This window comes from Ananas comosus, linkage group 11 (genome assembly GCF_001540865.1).
Source record: "Ananas comosus cultivar F153 linkage group 11, ASM154086v1, whole genome shotgun sequence".
In the NCBI taxonomy this organism is placed as follows: domain Eukaryota; kingdom Viridiplantae; phylum Streptophyta; class Magnoliopsida; order Poales; family Bromeliaceae; genus Ananas; species Ananas comosus.
In genome coordinates, this window is record NC_033631.1 from 12,751,132 (window position 1) to 12,774,221 (window position 23,090).

Here is a 23,090-nt window from a genome sequence, read left to right on the forward strand (position 1 = left end):
TTTTGAACTAAAAGTTTAAACTAATAGAGAACGATCTTCTTATATTTATGTATTTAACTTTTTTTTTTTTTTTTTTTTTTTNATATATCTTTTCTGCATAGATTATATTGGTCAGGTTTAATCTCTTTTGGGTTCCTTGTTATCGTGGGCCAGGGTTGAAGTCATCATAAACAAAGTAGGCGACATACTCCCGTAGAATTAAGGATTTTACAACCACTAATAAAAATGTCTACCAATCAGGAAAGCAATAAGAATAGCCTTGCTGCGCCCAATAAAGCTATTTTTTCCACCTTTGTTGATATGCTCATGGAGACTTTATACGAGAAGGAAACACGTCTTGCTTGTTCTTTACTTAATAGAACACCACGAATTCACGACGATTCATGAATATTTATTTATTATTTATTGTGACAATTAAAAAAAAAGTATCATCTTATCTCCGAAAGTAAATATTATTCAAACTTTGTTGAAATGAATAATATGCCAATGCGTGAGGAGGGGAATCAGGTAACGTGGAAAGAATTAGGCAAAAGGAAACAAAATCTCGGAATTGTTTAAAACAAATTACACGATCGAGGGTGAGGAATATAAAAATATTTAATCGGACGGGTTAGAACAGTGATTATACTGTGCATCCGCAACGAGACGAACATCCGAACCAGGAGGGAGACCCGTACGTCCTACGTACCAAACCCGGTCAAACTCTGTGGCCTGTAGGAGAGATGGCAGGGGCAGAGATGTAATTATAAGTAAACAGGAGGGTCAGTTGTGAGAGCCGATATCCCACAAAGCGAAAGCGCCGGAGCGGGTTCTCGGCTTTTCTCGCCCGTTGGGGGTTGGGTGGGCCCCAGATCCGCTCCGCCTCGCTTTCTTTTCAAAATTCAAATCCCGAACGGCTACAAACGTCGTGGAGCCACCACTTCCCCCCCCCCACTCCCTCGCGCTCTCTCTATCTCTCTCTCGCTCGTTTCAAGTTTCAACTCAGTATTATAATAACGAAGCACTCTACGCTCCCTTATCTCTCTCTAAACGATCTGAAAACTGTTCCTTTGGTTTTTGTGTTTTTGGGCGGGGGAGATGGGTGGATCAGGGAAATGGGTGAAGTCGCTCATCGGCCTCAAAAAGTCGGAGAAGGATGATCAGGTAATGAGCCTCCATAACCCCCCTATATCTCTTATCAAAATCAAATTTTTTTCTCACTGTGTTCGTGCTTTGAGACGGGTTTAAACTGAAGTGGGTGATCATGAAAATTGCATCTTTTGAAGGAGAAGGTGAGTGGTGGTGGTGGTGGAAGAAGCGGGAAGTGGAAGCTGTGGAGGAGCTCCTCCGGATCGAGAAGCGGAGGCCAGCGATCGGCTTCGGAGGCCTCCGACACTTCATCGGTTGCCGCCGATGCCTTCAATTCGGCGGTGGCGGCGGTGGTGAGAGCGCCTCCGAAGGACTTCAGGGTCGTGAAGCAGGAATGGGCCGCTATCCGCATTCAAACTGCTTTCCGTGGCTTTTTGGTATTAAAATAAAAAATTTGTTATTAGTTGTTACTACTATTCTGACACTCTTATGCTGATCTCTGGCGCATTTGAGTGGGTGATTTAAATTGCTTCTAATTTTGCAAAAGTTTGCTCGTGTTTGTTAGAACTTTAAACTTCCTAGTCATAAAATTGTGGTTTCTCTGTTTGTTATAGTATGTAATATTTTACAAAAGAAGTTATAAAATTGTTAATTTTGATGAAGAGATACTTCAATCAGATACACATAATAATAATAATGGGGTGCGCGTTGCGTGTGTACCTAAGTAGTGCCCATTTCAAAATGAGCTATTGTTGTTGTTCAGGTTGGTGTTATTACAATGTTTTTGAAGAATAATCAGTGCAGAATAAAAAGAAAAATTATTCCCTTTTTTTGGGGTTTAAATTTTGGCTTATATATATATATATATATATATGGGGTGTTTTAGGCAAGAAGAGCATTGAGGGCATTGAAGGGGATCGTAAGGCTCCAGGCGTTGGTTCGGGGGCGGCAGGTGAGGAAGCAGGCGGCGCTGACGCTCAAGTGCATGCAGGCGCTGGTGCGAGTGCAGGCGCGTGTCCGGGCCCACCGTGCGCAGCTCTCCGCCGAGGGCCAGGATGCCGACGACATGCTTGAGAATAGCCGCAGCGACTCGGATCCCGTGAAACAAGCTGAGGTGATTTTACTCTCCATCCTTCATCTCTTGCTTTCTTTCGGGTGTTTTAGTGGGAGATGCATTTATTGTGTTGTGCAAATGGTAGTGTAAGGATGCATTTCGTATTTAGGATTGGATTGGATAGGATAAAATGACGGTGATGTTGAGGGTGAGAGAGGTCGCTCACATGCGTCGGGAGTCGCTGAGGGGACAGCATGGGTCTGGTGGATCCAATGCATTGTTTCAAATCCAATCTTATACTTAGTCCCAACCTCGCAGGCGGGATTTGATTATACAGTTTTGGTAGGATTAATTGACAAAACCGGTTCCCACAATAATCCCAAACGCTCGCAACGTGTGACACCTCCTATCCGATCCAATCGTGGATGCCAAATGGGGCCTCGATGATTTCATTGTTTACCACTAAATTCTAACAATTTCAGTTGGAGTAGCACATGGTTGACTGTTATTACAATACTGCGCCTTATGTTGAACTGAGAATTCTGTGAATATTTGAAATTGTATCGCTTAGACCGATGTAAACACTCCACGGTAGTGCGTGCCATTTGTAGTTTGCAAGAAATATATATTATCAGTTTTCCTGCAGAGATTCATGGATGTAACTGAGAGTTCAATCTATTTAGCCCCTGAGTGAACAATCTTATGCAGTCAGATTATACTCTTTGAGAAATTAACTCATGGAGATAGCTTAGCCTTGCTTTGTTGACAAATTTTTTATGTCAACAAGATGAATCGGACAAGTTTGTGAATTTTGCAGGAAGGATGGTGTAACAGTCAAGGCACCGTCGAGGAAGTTAGAACAAAGCTGCAGATGAGGCAAGAGGGCGCCATTAAGCGCGAAAGGGCGAAGGCTTACGCTCTTTCTCAACAGGTATAAATTTGGCTTAAAGGCTGGAATTATACACTGTTACGCAGGAAACGACATAATTACACGTCCTTAGATATCAAATTCAGTTCTTAATAAAAATAAAGTAGTTCCTTTTGCAGCAATCAAGATCATCTCGGAATGGAAGATCTAACACTTCAGTGAATTCTCTGAAACATCATGAGACCGATAAAAACAATAGAAATTATAGCTGGTTGGACCGTTGGATGGCAACAAAACCATGGGAGAACAGGCTGTTGGAACAAAGCCAGATCGAATCACCTGATACACATTATTCAAAATGCTTTGAAGAAATCCAAGAACCAGGGTCTCAAGTTTCTAATTTCAGCTTGGTAAAGGTTAAAAGAAGCAATATCAGTACAAGGGTTTCAGCAAAACCTCCTCCTTTACTTCGTAACAACCGGTACGGAGCTCAATCTGCTTCCTCTTCTGATTTTCAGTATGAAGAGAGCTCTCCTTCATCTCCTTCTATTTGTACTTCAACTCCGATTTCTGGTAACAATCTCTTAGCATCAGAAAGAACAGAAGAAGCTGGTCATAATAGGCCCAGCTATATGAGCTTGACAAAATCGGTCAAGGCGAGACAAGGAGTATGTGCTGGTAAGGGAAATACAATTCAAAGACATGAATCTAGGGATTTGCAGTACCACAAAAAGTTGCCATTCTCTTCTACGATTGATTCGAAGAGCATTTCAGAATCGGATCCTTCGGTTTCCCTGAAGAAACTTAATCTAGCTTCTTTGAAGGGTAGGAGCTTGACGAGAAGCTTAGATAAGGAGAACTCATATTCTGACGGTAGATCGGCTTCTTTGTATTAGCAAGTTGCATGTAGGATTTTGATGCCTCGAAACTTAGAGATATGTGAGTTCTTTGTGCATGGTCTTTAGTTCCAACATCTTGTTGTTATTTGTGAAAATCGAATGTGTGGTGGTTCACTTAAGGGGAAATCTTGTACAATAGATACTACTTCTCTTTTCTTAAAAATGTATGGATGCTGATTGCTTAATGTTTTTCTTGCACTTTGGTTTCTATGTCATTTCTTTTTCTTCTTTCCCTTTTTACTTGGTTTCTACATCGTTGGTTGCGCTTCTAGTTTCGGGCTCATGTTCCTATTTCCTTTGTAGAAATCGCTGCAAAATGGAGTGAATTCCATATGTTTACTGATTAGTAGAGAGAGAGAGAGAGAGAGAAACTAACCTTTTCAAAAAGAGAGAGATAAATAGTGAGGTGGCAAATGATGAAAAAGGATTCCTTGGAAAAGCTATCAGAAAATTTTCTGGCCATGTTTTAAATTGGTTAATTAATCTGTGTCAGCCATCCATTCACAAGCTCCTTATCTGTGACCAGGGAATGATACACATTAATACATATATATATCTGAAGAGCTGAAATTGTCTGTAAAACTCCCCATCCACAAGATGTTTGCAGTGCTATTTTTGATTGGAAAGATGTTTCATATCCATATCTCTCAAACTGACTGAGAGGCCATTTATCTCAGTAAATGTCAAGTTCCCAAACTGAATCCACAAGACCGAGCCTGATCTATCCGTCGCAACGGTTTGGGTTTAGCCCGAGTTTAAAAACCGTAAACAAATTTCAATCAGGGTTGAATTGGGCTTCACATCAAATCTAACATGAATCAACCTAACCTGACATGCGAGCAACCAGAGTCGATCAGATTCAAACCAACCGAATCCGTCCTCATCCTGATTTTAGCCCAATCAAACATAAGGTTCAATTATTGGGGCTGATAAAATAATGAACAAGATTGATTGGATTAAGGAAACAAAATCCCGAGCAGAGGATATAAAAAGTTTGGATCAGTGTTGGAGGCTTCATGTGTTGGATTCCACCCAAAATGACACAGTTGCAGTCCTAACCAAATATATACAGAAACTTTTTTAAAAGCAAAGCAGTGTGAGTGAAAGGAAACAGGTTATGTCATATGGTGGTATGCGCAGCGTAAGGCGCAAATATTGGCCCTGAGACAAACATTCAGATCACCTGAATAACAAAGATAAGATAAAATTAAAAATTTAAGAAAATAAAATAAACTTAAATTAAAGAGACGTGAGGGAGCTTTCTCTCTTTCGGTCGACTTCCCCTCCTCCTCAACCTCAACCCTCTCTCTCTTTTTTTTTTTCCTTTTTTTTTTTATTTTTGTATCTTTCTTTTTCCCACCATGCTGTGAAAGAGATAGGACGTCAAAAGATTAAATTTTTAGGAGAAAGATAGAGAGACAAGAGATAGTTGTTGACCCTTTTTTGGGATTCGTTTGGAAACATATTGATTACAAGTAGAAAGAAGAAGAGGATTCTCCTCGATTTGGGTTCTATTGGATTCCGATTCCTGGTGCGTAATAACACAGTGGTAATGGAAACATCAGCAGCAACAACAACAACAACCATGGAAGGAGAGATTTTGAGCAAGTTTAAGAGGATTTGCGTCTTCTGTGGAAGTAACTCTGGGTATCGGAAGGTGTTCAGCGATGCGGCTCTCGATTTGGGTCACGAATTGGTACTCCCTTCTCTTCTGGGTTTCCTTAAAAATCTCATCTTGGATTTGCTTTGAAGCGTCTGGTTTTGTATCTTATTGGGTTGCTTTGGTTCCTGGGTTGTGGTGATGAGGTTGGATAGTTTATGGGTTTTCCTTGGCTTTGTGTTTATGTTAGCATTGGTGTGTGTTTGGATGGATTGTAGGTGAAGAGAAAGATTGAGTTGGTTTATGGTGGAGGGAGTGTGGGGTTGATGGGTTTGATCTCTCAAACTGTTCATCATGGAGGTTGCCATGTACTTGGGTAATCACTCTACTTATTTATAACTTTCTATTTGGTGGGGTTTTACTATGAATTTTATGGTTTTATTTTCTCTTCTAGTGAATTATTGTTAGCAAATTTACTGTTTATGTTTTGATACTAATAGTGCTAAATGATATGCAGGGTAATTCCCGCGGCCCTCAAGCCTCTAGAGGTACACAAAATTTTCCAAGTTTTCCTTTTTTTTTGGTCATTTTGTTCCAATTTGGTTCCTTGATGTTTTCTGTTTGTGTATTTGACTTTGGATATCTTAACCTTCTATTATACAAAATTGTTCTCGTCCTCTCATATCCTCACCTCTTCTCATGTAGTATGACAAGTGAGAAAGAAAGGATGTAAAATATGATAAAATTGCTCTCTTTACATACTGTAATGCAATTACTTGCATGAACAACTGATGTATGAGTCGTAAGTTTTGTAATTTAAGGGAGTTAATTTTCGAATAGTCCATACGGAATGCACAATCGTCTGTGGATTCACCACGTATCAGAAAGACTCTTTCTTTTGCGGTGATGTTACTTACTTTTTGGCTAAATTTTGTTGATCATTTACTGGTAGCAAGATCTATTTTTGTAGATATCAGGTGAAAGCATCGGGGAAGTAAAGACCGTTGCGGACATGCATGAACGGAAAGCCGAAATGGCTCGACAAGCAGATGCTTTTATCGCTCTTCCAGGTTTTTTTTTTTTCTTTAGCTTTTGAGCTTTTTGTTCAAGTTTTAGCACTCACAAACACCGGCAATTCAATCCTACAAAAAGGATCTTAAATTTTGCTTATTTTGGATCTTCAAGGAGGATTTGGAACGATGGAAGAGGTACTAGAGATGATTACATGGTCACAATTAGGAATTCATGAAAAACCAGTTAGTACCGATCTATTTGCCATCACAATTTAATGTGAATCCTTTAGTTAAAACCGAAATACCTAAATAACCGTCATCTATTTCTACGCAGGTTGGCTTGCTAAATGTTGATGGATACTACAATTCGTTACTCGCTCTATTCGACGACGGCGTGAAGGAAGGTTTTATAAAGCCCGCATGTAGGGATATAGTTGTTTCTGCTCCAACTGCAACAGAACTGCTAGTGAAGATGGAGGTTAGCTATCCATTTTAGTTTCTTATTCTATTATGTGAAGCTCACAGGACCTATTCTCTCTCTCGGATCGAGAACTTCTTACGGCATTACGCTAATTCTTTAAAACTGGACTACATACTCTTTTGTTTTTCTTTTTTGCGCCCTCTTATACTTTTTTCTTTTTTTGAATTTCAGCAATACACACCATCTCACCAAGAGGTTGCCCCGCGAAAGAGCTGGGAGATTTCGCAACTAGGCTATTCGAAAGCACCGAGTCCGACTTAATTGGTTCCTTGCACACCATATCTCTGATTCTTCTTCTTTTGGCAATTTGTGTCTCAGAGGTGCTTCCATTGGCCTTGACTGTTTAGAATAGTTTTCTATCTTACAATTGATATCCTAATAAAATTGTCGGTGCTTGTTTTGTGATGAACTGCGAATTAAGAATCTCTGTCCTTTTGCCAATAATTAAAGGTCGGAGCTTAGTGTGATTGAATTGAACTTTCTATCTTTTTCGCAGTATTGAAGCAATAGAGTGTGACCCAGAAGCTTATCTTAATTAAGAAGGTATTACTTTGACGTGTTCTCATCTCTTTGTCCTGGTTTGTAGGGGTGAGTCATGCACAATTAAGCTGACATAATTTCTTGAGTGTTTTTCAATTAATCGGAGAAGAAGTCATGCTAGTGATGGGATGGCATGTTTGGCTTGTTTCAGCCATTTGCTTTTAACTATATGCGTCCGTGCATGCACGCGTTTCTCTCAATCATTAGTTTAGTTGCAGTTGATTACATCACTTACTTGTTTAATGCCCAAATCGTTTTGTTTTGTGGTACTAGAGGTGACTTAATTTGTTTTGTCAAACATAAGTTAAATACAAATGATGCAGAGAATCGTAGATTCTGGGCCAATTTGTAATAAAAAATAGTTTCATATGATGTACTCTGAGGTGTATGTTGGGTCCTTCATTACCAACCTTTTTGCGTAGAAGCATGACCATTAGATTGTAACTAAGTGTTCCATAATTATAGCTCACCTGAAAATTAGAAATATATATGGAGCCAATAGAAATGAATGGTGATATAAATGCTGATAAAATAAGAGGTGGGAGCTGTTACAAGAGTTAAAAATGATCTTCCGTTAGAATAATAAAAAAAAAAATTCTAGAAGAGTAGGTTAGTATGCTGAGAAGATGAACAGTTTTTGTGGTTTAGGCTTAAAAGTATTTGACTGATAGATTAGAATAATACTGTAGTTGTTGGCAAGAACATGGGTGAGGTTGGAGACTTGCTTAGTGAAATGTTGGTCTTCTTGCTCGTTATTGATATAGGGAAGAAGAAGAAGATAAATCTTTATCAATATATTAAGAGAGTTGAAAACAGATCCAACTTCTTGAATTTGGTCAAAAGGATCAAATATTTGTTGCGGGCAACTCGGGGAAAAACAACTCAGAAACTAGTTGTGCAAAAGCAATACTATCTGTACATCTAAAAATGAATGTAAATCTTACACACTTTTCGTTTGTAGACTAATTTTTTTACACTAATCTTATCATAATTTTATTTTTTAATACTAAAAACTTAAAATAGTTCTCTAAACTCTTGGATTGGATTGGTGTAAAATTTACACTTAAAAGTTGGATGTACAATTGACATTTTTCATTGTGAAAAACAAGGCATACTCTTTAACTAAAAAAAGAGTACCCTATATACAAGTGACAGAGGTTTCGTTTCAATTTTTTTGTTTTTTTTTTTTTTTTGGGAAAAGTTATTGTGCTTAAAATTGTTGCATTAAAATGCATGATTTTGGTTGAAAGAATTCTTCCTAACTGTGCCACTTGTGAGGAGAAGATCATGACAGCGCCAAGTATCTGCTAATCTCAACTCCCACAACATTTTCAATTAAACAAATGGATCCACTAGGTAGCCAGCAAAATACATAGAGGCCATCTTGGCCCCAGAAGTCACTTTTGCAATGCAACAAATTAATTTTTATATTGTTTAAATGTTAGACAACCAAATGCAGCTTTCATAGTTTGTTTCATTACTCAAAAATAAATGGTTGATTTCGCCATCCAGACCAATCTCCAGTATGTCTGGCATGCCTTTGTCATGCCCTCTTCATTCCATCAATATTCCATATTTGCGACATTTTTAGCTTAGTTTTGGGAAGAAAAGAAGGCGAAAACATCAAACCATTAGACACATTACAAGCCTAAGAAATTTCGAACATCTTAGCAACCATCAGATGATAAACATTTGATGTCAAATGCGAACACAAAAGAATATTCAAGCAAGAAAATCGAATCACAAAGACCAAAAGACATGAAAGAGGAGCCCATCCACAGACCACCCATCACAATTTACAGACCCATGACTCAGTTTTTTTTGTTAAAAAAAAAAAAGGAAGTTGAAAGGCGCCTCTTCAGGCCCACCCTTTTCTTTTGCTCCCGTCGTTCACAACTGAAGGGGAATGAACGGGGATGAAAGAAACATACAGACCATATCCTGTCCTCTACATTACTAATTCTTTTCTCTTTTTTTCCTTTTTTTCTTTTTTTACAGGGTGCATATAGCATTTGCCGCGTACTTAGTAGTGGAGCCTCTCGTTGTGGTCGAAACTAAGGCCTTCAATGCCTTTCAAGGTCGACTCATAGCTCTTGACATTAGATGGGTGCCTCCCAGAAGAGATGTGCCGGGACTCAGCAGGGCCGAAAGGTGAGCTCCCCTGAGAAGCGGAAACCATCCGTAAAGCCCCAGGGCTTGCGTCCGTCATTCGGGTTCGTGAGGGGTCAGAGTCAGTGGGAAAGGCGTCCCGGCTGCTAGAAACAGCAGCTCGCCTTGAGGATCCGCTTGGCCGTCCCAAGAAAGTCGCACTGGATAGCTACATCATATAAGCTTTCTCAGTCAGAAATTACAAGGTAAACAATTATTAAAATATTGTACTTCTCATGGCAACGATATAGCCCTTTTTAGCAGAGCCACAAATCAACAGGGTTGACTAGGATTTACAAATAGGCTTTCAATTTGAATTCCGTGCCCACTCAAATCGCAAAGATGCGACAAAAACAAAGTGGAATGGTAAGGAAGATGCAGATATTTGACAAGCGACAAAATTACTATATACTGAAGGAAATAACGCAATGGAAATAGTTCTGTGAAAAAAAAAAAAAAATCAGCATTGTAAAGAATTTGCACAAGCAGCTCAGCAACCACAGTATCTGAATATGTGACTTTATGGCTAGAACATTTTGATATTTTTCGATGTTGCATGGAAGATCTAAGGCCCCAAGTAATTCTTTCATGAAGCACGATAAACAATTTGTTGCTATCTACGCGAACGCTGGGCTTGTCTAGTCTTTAGACTTTGGGACTGCAGTTCATCACGCAAGACTCCGATATATTCAAAGCAACATTCAAATATTTAAATACCCAGCAGAGAGATAAATTAATCAAATCTCATCTACTCTCCTTAAAAACAGGTGACTGCATAGAAGAAAAGCAGATCGAGTGAAAATAGAACTGACCATGGCATCTTTAGAAGCAGATGGATCATTCCCCACAGGACTCTTCTGCTTGGACGAGCTGCCTGTATTAACTACTGGAAGTGGGGCCCGCCGACGAGAAGGATCCATTGCTGCCCAACCACTTGTCCTACCTTCTTCACCACCTAAAGCAATTTAAAGAGCCGATTGAATCATCTGTTCAAAGAAACTATACAAACTCCACATACAGATAATAGGATGGAAGTATTTCTAAAATTAATAAAATTTTAGATAATTGTATTTCCGTAACTCAACAGGAACCAAAAGACCAGCTAATTACAGCTAAAAGATAGAAGCAAAATTGTAGCATCAGGGACGATGTCTAAAGATGAACAGTATACCTGATTGCCTCTCATTCACCACGGCGGGAGCCATGCCAGAGCTTTGTCCAGCCCCAGTACCCTGAGAAACATAAGAATATCAGCCACTCCTCCAAGAGCAGAAAATTCAGGAAAAAAAAGAGAGAATTTATGTGTGGGACTAACATGAACACGCTGAGGAGCACTAGCAATCTGTGACTGCTGATACTTCAGAATCGTCCAGTCAAATACATAATCAAACTGAAATCCTGCAAGACAGTGATAAGAACAATTATCACCCTTAAAAACCCAAATTTTCTACACATTCCTCAGTAATGGTACAAAAATCCCTTTGACTGAAGTATGAATGGAAAACCAACCCTCGCGGATGAAAAGGTCCCTGAACAATCTTTTAAGGTATGGATAATCTGGCTTATCATCAAACCGCAGGGAACGACAGTAGTGAAAATATGATGCAAATTCAGAAGGATATCCACGACATAAAGCCTGAAATTTGACAGAAAAAAAGGGATTAACTAACATAAGAGGAAATAGGACACGTAAGCTCCAAAACCTCATGCCTTGTTACCTCAATTGAAGTCGCAACTTTTCTTTCACTAATTTTTTCATACTTCTGCTTTTTGGTTCCGGCTTTTAGGCCCTGCCATGGAAGGCTAATAACAACAAAGACATGACTTAGATGATACGTACGTATAATGACTAAGACTGATACATACATTACAGGAAAAGGAAAAAAAAACAGTCAAATAGGGCAACAGACCTTCCTCTTAGGAAGTACATAAGTACATAACCAAGAGATTCCAAATCGTCCCTCCGGCTTTGTTCTGAGGCCCAAACAAAACAATGTCAAAATCTGAACAAGGATGCGCATCACACAACGGATATGACACAGAAAATATTCTACAAAGCAGTACTACGTGGATCAGCACGTGAATTATATGCTTATGCTGTTGCTTAACCACATCGCATAGAATGAACAGTCTAGAACAAATACAACACACAAAGATACATACTTAGACACTAGTACGATGCTTTTTACATAAAGCTATGTAAGCAATGAATATAGTTAAAACACTTGGGCATTAATTTCTACTTGCAGATGTTTATAGTTTTCACTAGCATTACATATAACGCAGAAATGTTTCACCAGCCACATACCACAGGTACCTTTCAGAACACCAGAAAAAAGCAAGAACAGTAAAGAACAAATGAAGACAAACTAACACATAGTGAATTAAATTAAGCACTTAAAATAGCTAGATCCTAAACGAATGTAAAGTTTCAAAAGCAGCACTGTGAAGACACTCTACTCACCAATGCCAAGATGCGTATTGACACTTGCATATCTCGCCGTCCCGGTTAAATTTTTGTTCTCTCTGCATTATTTGTGAGCGCATTAGACTAGAAAAAGGAGTTCCACTAATCCAACATTCAATACAACATCAATAGACAAGAAGTGGAAAGTTCAGTGCTATTGCTTCCAATTATAATGTCACTGAAGGATAAACTAAGTAAAGGGAAACAACTAAACTTAATCACTTCCATTAGAGTGGTTATTAACCCAAACTATCCCAACAGCTTAAAAAAGAAAAAGCACCATCTGCATAAGATGGTCCAATTATATCTCCAAACAAAAAAAAGAAAACGATGCCCATTGGTTTGTATGTTTTCTTAACATTGGATTGAGCTAGATTGCAACAATAAGCTAAAAAAATATACAAAACAATGAAACTGCAGTTCCCTTCATACATACAAGATAACAGACAAAAAATTAGTTATGAAAATATAATACCTATATGGAATATGCTGGTGCGTTGTAGTATCCCTGTACTTCTTGGCCAGGCCAAAATCTATCATGTAGACCTATAGGCACTCAAAGTAACAAAAAGAAATAGATAATAAACTTTATAGCAATAGATGTGTGGGAAAATACATATAATCGGGAAAGTATGGTGGTTCACCTGATTAGCTCTCCTTCCAAGACCCATAAGAAAATTATCTGGCTTGATGTCTCGATGGAGAAATGATTTGGAATGAACAAACTCCACTCGATTGATCTATAAAAGAAACTAACCAGAATTAGCAGCAATCACATTGATCTATTGTGACAGAAAACATCTGAAAAGAGCAGATCAATGAAGTATGATTAGGTGGAAGAAGATTTAAAAAAAAGTGTGAAAAGGGGCAGATTGCACTGGAGAAAGAATTTGAAAACATTCTGAGAAATTTGAAGAAATCAATGTACGTAACCACAAGTAAGAACATCCATTCGACCATTACAACAACAATACTCAAATACAGGATTGCAAAAGGTTCAACAACAATGGTGCAATTGGAAGTCCCATCAGGAACATTATCTAATACCATACCATCTGGTCGGCAAGCATCAGAACAGTCTTTAAAGACAGCTTTCTGCTACAAAAGTTGAAAAGATCTTCAAGACTCGGCCCTAGTAGGTCCATGACAAGGACATTATAGTCCCCTTCAACACCAAACCATCTGACGTTTGGAATTCCAGCTGCCAAAACCAGACCAGAGGAAGAGAGGTTAAGACATCCAAGAGTACAATTCTCAGGTGACATAAAAGAAGATGCAGGAGTTTCTATTACTTCCTCCTAGTAGAATCTTGTAAAGCTTTGATTCATATAGCAATTGGGGATGCTTCGTCTTCACATTTTCCTGTCAGATTTTCATAATAAATCAGAAAACAAATTTCAGCATAAAAAAAGCGAAGAGAATCACTGTTACAAACTTTGGCATAAAATTCATCATTCTAGGATAGTTTACTTTTTCAATTCCTAATAGTAATAAGGTTAGCGATAAAAGGAAAAGAGCAGTCTAAACTGCAATATACTCGCTAACTCTTCGAAGTAGTCAACCAGTTCCACAAAATATAAATAAATATAGATATAAATATCTTAAAAAATAGCAGGAATGCAAGAAGATAAGGGACATGTATGCGATCTTTTGAAAGCCTTCTCTAGCCTCAGGCAAAAACTAACGTGTATGATAAAACAAACAGTGTGAGTTGGTAGTGAAAAAAAAAAAAGGGAATGGGTTGTGACTTGTGAGGCAGCGAAGCTTCTTAGTTTACAAACTGCAACAAGTTATTAATAAAAACTTGACCTGAGAAATCACCAAATCATAATTTTCTAAACTATTCAGATACATTAATCACAAAACTAAGTAGCCACAATAGACCTTTACAACACCCAATATGTAAACTCCTAATGCTATGATACTTACAAGCTTAATCGCGACATCTTCATTGGTCTGAATATTAGTACCTACAAGAGTGTATCAAAAACAATAACGATCAGAAGTGCTAAAAAAATAAAAAATTGAACAAGAGGAAAAAAATTACATTCCCCAGGGATCAGCACAAACCTAGATAGATCTCACCAAACGAGCCGCTCCCGATCTTGCGACCGAGGCGGAACTTGCTGCCGACGCGAGGCTCCATCACCGCGATCAGAGATTCCGCACCTTAAAAATCCAAACCCTAGCCGCAGAATCCAAAATAATAATAAAAAAAGAAATGTAAACCGAGGAAAAGCCCCTCCTTTGATCGCCCTAGAGGATGGCAAAATCACCCGAGACCAAAAGAAACAACGGGCGCCGCAACAACACCGAAAAAGTAGCTGAGATCGACACCCATCGCGCTCAAAAACCAACAAAAAGATGAAAAAACGGCGAAGCAACGGAACAGAATCAGAGATCGATCCGAAAATGTAGAAGGGGTTGATTAAATAAATAGCGAGGAGGGGAAATTTTTTCTTCGATTTTTTTCTCTTTTGTTCTGATTTCTAGGGTTTCAGAGGAGACGAGGGGAGGAGACGAAGAGGGGGGGAATTAAGGGAGGAAACGGTCCCGAGATATATCGTATTAACGCATGCATCGAAACAGCGGCTGCGGTAGCGGATACCCAGTTCCCCGTTTTGCCCCCACCTTTCTCTCTCTCCAGTCTTATTCCTTTCTTTTCTTTTCTTTTTTTCCTTTTTTTCCTTTTTGGTCCGCTATCAGGCGTGATCTTTTTCTCTCCCCGGATTAGGTTTAGGGACGAGAGATTGTTGACCAAGGAATACACGCAAGTAAATATTATTTGTTACCCCTATTTGATTTGTATATGCATACAAGTGTGTTTTTCTGTTTATGTGTGTGTTTATTGAGAGGTTTGTTACGGTCTTAGTATTTTTATTTGTATAGTCCGTGCGGTTGTACAGTCCGTGCGGTGCTCGCTTTTCTATTCGAAGATGAGCAAATCTAGCTTATTATTGTAAGTCCGGACCTCCACGCCTTACGACTACGTATGCAACAAGGAGAGAAGAGATATAGACGTTCTCAAAAAATTAGTATTTCACTATTTAGAAAAATAAAATTATAATACACAACTCTTTGGTGTCACTATTTATTTTGGCCTTAGCCGACCCTTCTATTTATAGGCTTTTAAATATAATGAATCTAACTTATACTAAGTCACTACTGAGTGCACATTAAAACACAAATTAACTCATTCACTATCATATAATAATAAGCTCTTATAAATGTCTAGTGATCCCAAGAGTTGTCCATGACCTTTGAGTTTTCACTGGTGGTTTTAAAGACATTAAATCCAGCAGTTACGTCATCATTTGTCTCCCATAATGACAACTAATTTTGGGCCTCCTTTATAGCCCGCTCCGTTAGGAAAGTTATATCAGGGACTCAGATTGCACAATAATATCGTTAAATTCCTGACAGATTGCTGTGCATTTAGTGCAGAGTGATAACATTTTATTAGCATGCTCATGCCTCGGTGATGTGAGAAAAACACAGGAGAGATGGAAAAACGAATTTTTCTCCCAAGCCAAATTGGCTCTTAGAAACCGCGAATATGCGGTTGCTTAAAGGCCTCTTTTTGGTGTATTCTGTTCTATTTTACCTTTACCCCGGAGACGATGAATGACTTGCATACAAGTACACATTATGTATATAAGTGTATGTACGTGGATGCGTGCGCACAAGAAGGGTACGTTGCTACCTTTGGATTCAGGCACACGGGTGTCTTAAGCTTGGTTTTAAGTGCCCGTCAGTACGGATCGTATTCACCGTGTCGTATTGTACCAACAAGATATCGACACGATACAAATCTTGTGCCGATGACACAGATCAAAATACTCTATTCTTTAAATTAATAAATAATTTTTTCAATAAAGTTAAAAAGATGTAATAAAAAGATATAATAAATAGTTAGAATATTTTGTTGCTAAAGAAAATAAATATTTTATACTATTATGTGTCAGCATAATAATTTTTTTAACCGGCACATATCAATATGGCTCAGCATGTACCGTGCCGTAAGGTAAATTTCCAGCACGACCCTGTATCACGATACTTAAATCTTTGGTCGCAAGTTGAACAAAAGATCCCATTCTGCAGGAGCATCTCATCTCCTGGCAAAGGAGTCGTCAGCCGCCATATTTCGTCAAAGTTTCAGTTGGTCCATCCCCTAGAAATCGTCTTCTCCGGGGGATTGACCAACTCAGAAAAGCCTTGCAGAGAAAATGACTAGTCTCCCTTTCATTGGTTATCCAACGACATAACAGGCGTGGGCGACTTTTTCCTGTCTTACTTTCAATCCTTGTTGATCTTGAGCTATTTTGCCCAACCTAAAATTCAAATGGTAGGTGTTACATAGCAACCTAACTCCAAAGCATTATCCAACCTTATCTTCATAACAACAACAGCAACAGCGAACTCCAACAAAGAACAAATCAGAAACGTTAAAGCTGACTCTGATTACTCGTTCAACCAACAAAATAAGACAAGAGTACTGAGGTTCAAACGATTCAGGCGGTGGAGAAATAGTAGCTCACCCCCCCGCATTGAAAGCAAAACTGTAATAAAATTTTCAATTAGCAGCCGCCATCAGAGAGACCATGAAGATTTAAAATTTTAATTCCGTACATCATGCATGTATTGCAACCCACACACCACCCCAGAAGCAGAATCAGGATACTTTAAACACAACAATCAGATTTTTATCTCCTTTCCAATGCAACGTATCTTAATTTGACTGCTTCAAACAACATAATTTGAGTACTACTGGCATGCACGCACCATGAATACAGAGATAGACTACAAGGTACTTGTTGCAATACCTAACTTTCAGGTATTCTATAAAGTAGGCACGCGAACAATATGCAGCACACCAAGAAAAAAACAAGGGGGGTTCCGCAACAAATTCAAGTGCAGAGAGATGGGCAATATGGTATAGCACAATCCAAGCATCTAAACCCGGTAGATTGTACATCCTTCAGTCTAGATAAAGAACAATGTTTACAACACAGCTATCAAATCAAATCAAGAATATGTACCCCACCATGATCAAAACGAGTCCTGAAACAAATTAATGTAAAGAATGTTTTCCCTTTTTTTAAAAAAAGAGCATCAGAATCTGAAATCTTGAGCCCACTAAACTGACACCATTTATGCCGGGTTTGCGGCATGTATACAGGGCTTCTGCATCATCAAAACTTGAATTTGAGAATCGGGTGGTGTCGCAGTGTCATCACTATAAAGATCCTTTTTGATGGTTATCTAAGCCTTTTCTTTTGCTGAAGAACTAATTACATGATGCAGAGTTGACGCATGGACTACTGTGCTTGGGCTTGAATCCTTGATACGGACTGAGCCAGTCCGCCTAATATTGTGATTCCTTTCGATATTACTCCTCACTAATCGCCGCAAAGGCCTAGGTAGGAGTGCAATTATGCGAGCCGAACTAACAAGAAGAATCACCCCAACAATGATGAAGACCCTGCAGAAAATAAAATTGGAGCATTTTACTATCACTCCATTGGTGTACTTAAATGTATGTAATAGTAATAACAATACTTGTAGCTATCCCACTATATTACAACGCCTCCAGAAAGAAAAACAAATGCCTGCACGTATATACTTCTGTGCAACACCCATCGATCAACTCTCCATCATCTCATATGTCAATCTCTGCTGCCCACTTAGGCCCTAGTTTGGTGATACATTCTCCAAAAGTAACCCCTTTGATGCCATAGAAACCCAAAAATTGGAAAGCACTCAGGAGCTCAACTGTTTGATGACACAAAATCACGGTGTGAACCCCCATGGGAGAAGCAACCAGCTTGACGCTTCTCTTGTGGAGATTTCCACTGCCAATTCATGACATAGGACCGAAGCTTCAAAGTGTTTGGAAACACACTCCGAAAACAGGCTTCAAAGTCTTTGGAAACACACTCTGAAAACAGGCTTCAGTTGCAGCATTTTCTTAAATTAAAAATCAAATAATTGGATAAAAGGAAGGTGATACTATGGAGGCATGATAGATAGGTGGCACACTGATTTATAGATGCACCTTCATTAAAATGAAGGTGAATGATTTGGGAAAGCTGATAATGAGAATAAACAAAAAGTTTTAGCAATGTTACCATCCAAGTAAGAGAGAGAATCGCGCGGCAGGAGCTGCTGGTATATGCTCACCAAGAGCAAGCATACCAGCTAGCACACCAGTCACAATAGCTGCCACAGCGGCACAAGTAGATACTACAATAGCCCTTCCATGCTTCAGACCTCGAGTCTGCCCAAATTATCCAAGAACTTATTCAATATTACAGCTAAGCTCAACCTCATAGATAAAAAAACTGAGTTGATTTGCATCATCAACATATGAATCTAGTACATAAAGCTGCCAAAATATGCATTGGAGCCATGTAGGGTAATCTGTTAAAGGAGGAAAAAAAATGGGGGCACAGAATATAGAAGTTACGTGGCATGCCACATTTGTAGCAAGTTTAAGGATCTTCAAAACTAAAGGGAATAAACTAAGAATACCTGATAGACGAATCCCATGGCACTACAGCAAGCACTGATGGAAATGGATACAGGAACAACAATCTTTGAAAAGCCTTTCTCTGAGAGAACAAAACCCATCTTTGATATCACAGATGAAATCCTGCAAATATCATGTAGCTATATTAACATTCAACACAGCATGTCCATAAAATGGGCTTCAAGAAAACAAGAGCAGTTAGGACTCGTGGCAATACAAAAAACTAGAACGAGAAACAAAGAACTTGGATGAGAGTAGTCTTTAGTAAGGTTATAAATTAGGAAAATCATCAGAGTACCGGATATGCTGAACTCATTAAGTAGAATTCAAGTAGTCGATGTTCTGTGATCTGCTGGTCGGATGTTTTACCATATCCTTTATTTGATCTGGGTTAAATTCAAGATCTCTCATTTTAAGGCCTAGTTTGGTAATGTGGTAGCTAAAAGCACTATTTTTATATTATAGAAAGCCTAAAAGTTCCAAAAGCGCTTTCAATCTTCACTTTTTTATAATTTATACTATAAAACTACGGTTGCAGCTGCCATTGGAGAAGCGTGTGGCTACATGCTTCGCTAGTGACGGTTGCTACCGCAATTTTGAAGCATTGGAGGAGGAAAAACTGTAAACACATTAGACTTTTGGGCCTTCTATAATATAAAAATAGTACTTTTAACCACCACATAACGAAACTAGGCCTAAGTCCGATAACTGTTTTAAGGGACCAGACTCAAAGGCCAGTTGCATAATCTGGAAAGGTTCGAGGACTTCATATGACAGTTCTAGCTAGCTCTCTTATTTAAGAACTAATAACAAGCTTTCTACTGCAAAAATCTATAGTGGGAATAGAAAACTATCAGAAGTGATTAGCTACGTTAAATTACAGTAATTGCAAGTGAAATATCACATTAATTACTCACTACTGAACTTAGAAGTCTATGCATAAAAATGGTAAGAAAGCTTTTTATATAGAATGAAGCCACAAAAGTCTATCTCCATTCTTCAAATGGACAATTTATGATACTCATCAATGGAAAAAGACCAGTCAGATTATGGATATAACTAGCTCACATCTGAAGATGGAATACTATCTTGTAGCTGCTGCACGCATATAAAAAAATTGTTAAATTATTTAGCATTCATAAATCAGACTGAGATCACCTCATTACGGATGTAGGATTCCAGTGACCTTTGTCAACATAAAGAAATGCAGATGCCTAGTATAGCATATAGCACTTTCTATATGACCAACAAGACAGTTAAAGAAATCATCAAATTATCCACTATTATATCCTCAATTCACATTTCACAAATAAAATAATAAAAGAAAGATAAATTAAACTAGATATGAATATCAGTTTGTGCACAAAGAAAGAGAGGGACATCACAACATTACCCAAATAAGATGCCTGATTCCAGACCGAATATAATTTCCTCAACGACTTCAGAGTTCGTCTGCAAAGAAGATAAAGCATGGAAAATATTGCAACATTCACAAAATTGTATAGATTTTTCTAATTACAAGAATGCCTAAGAGAAATGCTAACCAGTTCCTGTTCACGCCGCCGACTTTTATACGCATGAAGCCAAGCATTCAGGAGGACCTGCAGTCTCATGTACATCATCAAAAAGTTCTCAGAAGGTAATAATATACAAATCACAGAGGGAATAATCGAACGAGCTGACAATTAAGATCGTCTGTTTTGCTACCTAAAAAGTAAATCAAAGATTGTGAAATGCAGAATAGGTAACTGGACTCACAAACAAGCTGGCAACTGATATAACAAGCCAAGGTATGCTGAAAAGAGAAACATCAGAACCATCTTGCTCCTCACCTCCAATACCAACTCCTGCAATAATAATATAAGCACAACTTTCTGATCGATCAAGTAGTTCTATTTAGTGTGAGATGACCCTAAATACTATGCTTCAATTAATAACGAATTGATGCCCCATGAGGATCAAACAAACCAAGTGCCGCCTAAACCGTTTGAATATGCATTAGAAGAACAAACAACGGTGGCCAAAGAGAGCTGTTCTGGGGTCTATACAAGGTAAATATTAGGCATCATTCACATTTTTTTTTTCCTCTGAAAACAAATTCTCGGACAACTATACAAGGTAAATCTTAGGCCATGATTGGTACTGTTGCCCCTTTAGGGGATGCACCAATGAGCAGTCAGTTATTTATGCTCTTTAAGTAAGGACTAAGTAAACATTTAAAAGTTTGGGGTATCAAATGTCCAACTCAAAATTCAAGAACCGAATTAAAACTCAACATGTAAGTTTAGGAACTAGTAATACAATTTACTCCACCAACATTTTATTGGCAGCAGCAAGAGAAAAGTAATCAAGTGAGAACTTACATTACCTATGGTGCCAATACCAGCTAATGTGATGCCCACCCAATCAAGAGCATTCATTACCTCCTTGAGATAGAAATGGGAGAACACTGAAAGTATAGCAAGTCCACAACCAGAAACAGGCTGAATAACAGAGACCTGCAAAAAGAGTATGGCCATTACAACAAGGTATGACAGTAAGCATACAAAAGGAAAGTTCTTCTCTTCATTATGCTCAATAGCTTTGGATGCAAAATAATGGAAGAAAGTAAGGGGCGTGCAAGGAGACGATCAGATGATACAAGAATGAAGATGGCTACTAAGCACAATAAGTTGAATTGTTGAGGAAGGGGAAAGTGAAAATTTGAGCTTACTAACCGGGGCTTGAGATAGCGCAATCAGCATCAGTACAGCACCGGATATATCCATAAGGAAGCCTGATATCCATAATTTGTTGAAAACATATGATCTGACCACCTAAAATAGAATATTCATGTCATATTATGGGAATTTCGGGTACTATGAAGAGTTAACTTCTTTACAAGTTGCATAACAAACAATAAAACAAATAGAGCTAACAGGCAAATAACCAAGTGACTCCATTCACCGCCCACATGGTTGAATATCACATGCCGAGAAATCACGCATAGATTTTTCTAATCTCTATGGTTTAGAATCTTAGATTGACGCTAACAAGTTTTGAAGTTTTCAGTATCTCGATCCATTCATTCCTATGAATCTCTGGCATGGCAGATAATGCACGACAACAAAAGATTATCATATTTGGAAGGCATTCAATGTTATTGACTACAATTTCACTACTACCCAGATGTCAAGGATTTAAAAAAAGTTAATCATGAATTGATAGCCCAATGCAGAATTTGAAGCTTCATGCTAATTGGTATGATAACCCATAAATAATTAGCTACTTCATGCGTTATATTCAATAACCACAAAATCAAAATCTTCTCCAGAATCCAGATGCTATACGTTCGTAAATAAATTACACGTAATTGCATCCAAATACTGTTTCACCGATAGGAATCACTATAGGGATGTCATATTATTCGAGGAACTAGCATTTGATCGCACTTCTTAGCGCTGTAAACTATTGAAACTAAATCCACGCTATGCGAATCGAAACCTAATCTCATCGAAATAAGAAAAGAAGCAACCACGATGGGGATTAAAAGGCGCAATAAGATCGGCACAGCGAATCATATACCTTGAGCTTGAAGGAGAGGGGAGGGAGAATGAGGGTGCCCTTCTTCTGCAGCACCTTCCCGATGTTGTTCCCCGCGGTCGCCAACAGCGTTAAGCAAATCGATTCCCACATCGCGAGATCCCGATCCCCGATCCCCGATCCCCCACCACCACCACCGCCTCCTCCTCCTCCTCCTCTCTCTCTCTCTCTCTCTCTCCCCTTGCGATCTCGGCGAGGTTGGGTTTTGGAGGGCGAGAGCTTCTCCTTCCGATGGCTCGAAATGGTTTCCTTTTCCACCTTGGCCCTTTTAAATGTTGGAAATGGGGAGCTGCGTCCCTCTCCTCCTCCGCTTACGTGTAAAGAGTGGGGCGTCCGCGTCCACGAGTTCACTCTTCATGGGCGGAGCGGATACAAGTAGTTGGAGCGGCGTATGGATCCGAATACCCGTTAACCTGGCCTACTTTCCTGGGCTTAAATTGGAGGCCCATTTTGTATTTATGCTGCCTAACACTACTGGACTAAAAGGAGTTTCCTACCCCAAATACGCTCTTCCCGCAAAAAAACAAAAAATAAAAAAGAAAAAGAAGAAAAAGGGTAAATGACCACTCTCTTTGTAAACTCTTACTTGGACTTTGTCTATCTATACCCTTTTTTTAATATATATTCCCTTTTGGGCCGGGGAGTTTTAAGTTGACCTCACCACCATTATTTTGAAGATGGGCTTGGGTGAAGTGGGCTCAAACCAGGAGGGCTCATCAGTCAAAGCCTATTTGATCTTCCTAAAATCCTGCTATCCAAATCTCACCCAGATAATACTGTAATGCAATTTATTAACTTACTAAATGTTAAAACATGAGAATGGAACTGCAACCTCACAGAA

General features: G+C 38.8%; 4 protein-coding genes across 7 annotated transcripts; 2 read left to right on the forward strand and 2 right to left on the reverse strand.

The window, feature by feature from the left end:
- On the forward strand, nt 933-4,008 carry LOC109717391 (protein IQ-DOMAIN 1-like). The gene is made up of 5 exons (XM_020243159.1): nt 933-1,143; nt 1,266-1,505; nt 1,955-2,182; nt 2,940-3,053; nt 3,170-4,008. The coding sequence occupies exons 1-5, from the start codon at nt 1,078-1,080 to the stop codon at nt 3,884-3,886; spliced, it is 1,365 nt and encodes a 454-aa protein (XP_020098748.1). The 5' UTR covers nt 933-1,077; the 3' UTR covers nt 3,887-4,008.
- Nucleotides 4,685-7,546, forward strand: LOC109717394 (probable cytokinin riboside 5'-monophosphate phosphoribohydrolase LOGL1). Of its 3 annotated transcripts, XR_002218177.1 has the most exons (8): nt 4,685-5,585; nt 5,768-5,865; nt 6,007-6,037; nt 6,460-6,559; nt 6,675-6,745; nt 6,837-6,980; nt 7,155-7,303; nt 7,480-7,546. XR_002218177.1 is itself a non-coding variant. In XM_020243161.1 (7 exons), the coding sequence occupies exons 1-7, from the start codon at nt 5,442-5,444 to the stop codon at nt 7,242-7,244; spliced, it is 678 nt and encodes a 225-aa protein (XP_020098750.1). In that variant the 5' UTR covers nt 4,686-5,441; the 3' UTR covers nt 7,245-7,455. The 3 variants fall into 3 exon arrangements, 2 of the variants coding, with proteins under 2 accessions (XP_020098750.1, XP_020098751.1); XM_020243161.1 differs by lacking the exon at nt 7,480-7,546 and having other exon boundaries at nt 4,686-5,585; nt 7,155-7,455; XM_020243162.1 differs by lacking the exons at nt 5,768-5,865; nt 7,480-7,546 and having other exon boundaries at nt 5,427-5,585; nt 7,155-7,455.
- On the reverse strand, nt 9,180-14,760 carry LOC109717573 (casein kinase 1-like protein 2). Its single transcript, XM_020243420.1, has 14 exons — nt 14,209-14,760; nt 14,068-14,108; nt 13,431-13,500; nt 13,191-13,339; nt 12,783-12,878; nt 12,614-12,684; nt 12,136-12,197; nt 11,582-11,645; nt 11,390-11,474; nt 11,181-11,307; nt 10,987-11,069; nt 10,843-10,903; nt 10,484-10,626; nt 9,180-9,840 (listed from the first exon to the last, which is right to left on the reverse strand). Exons 1-14 carry the CDS (start codon nt 14,282-14,284, stop codon nt 9,547-9,549), a joined length of 1,422 nt encoding a protein of 473 aa, XP_020099009.1. The 5' UTR covers nt 14,285-14,760; the 3' UTR covers nt 9,180-9,546.
- LOC109717608 (probable magnesium transporter NIPA9) lies at nt 16,872-22,391 on the reverse strand. Of its 2 annotated transcripts, none has more exons than XM_020243466.1 (9): nt 22,232-22,383; nt 21,385-21,483; nt 21,036-21,165; nt 20,426-20,514; nt 20,212-20,268; nt 20,061-20,119; nt 18,670-18,790; nt 18,267-18,415; nt 16,872-17,620 (listed from the first exon to the last, which is right to left on the reverse strand). In XM_020243466.1, the coding sequence occupies exons 1-9, from the start codon at nt 22,340-22,342 to the stop codon at nt 17,401-17,403; spliced, it is 1,035 nt and encodes a 344-aa protein (XP_020099055.1). In that variant the 5' UTR covers nt 22,343-22,383; the 3' UTR covers nt 16,872-17,400. The 2 variants fall into 2 exon arrangements, with proteins under 2 accessions (XP_020099055.1, XP_020099056.1); XM_020243467.1 differs by lacking the exon at nt 16,872-17,620 and adding an exon at nt 17,626-18,087 and having other exon boundaries at nt 22,232-22,391.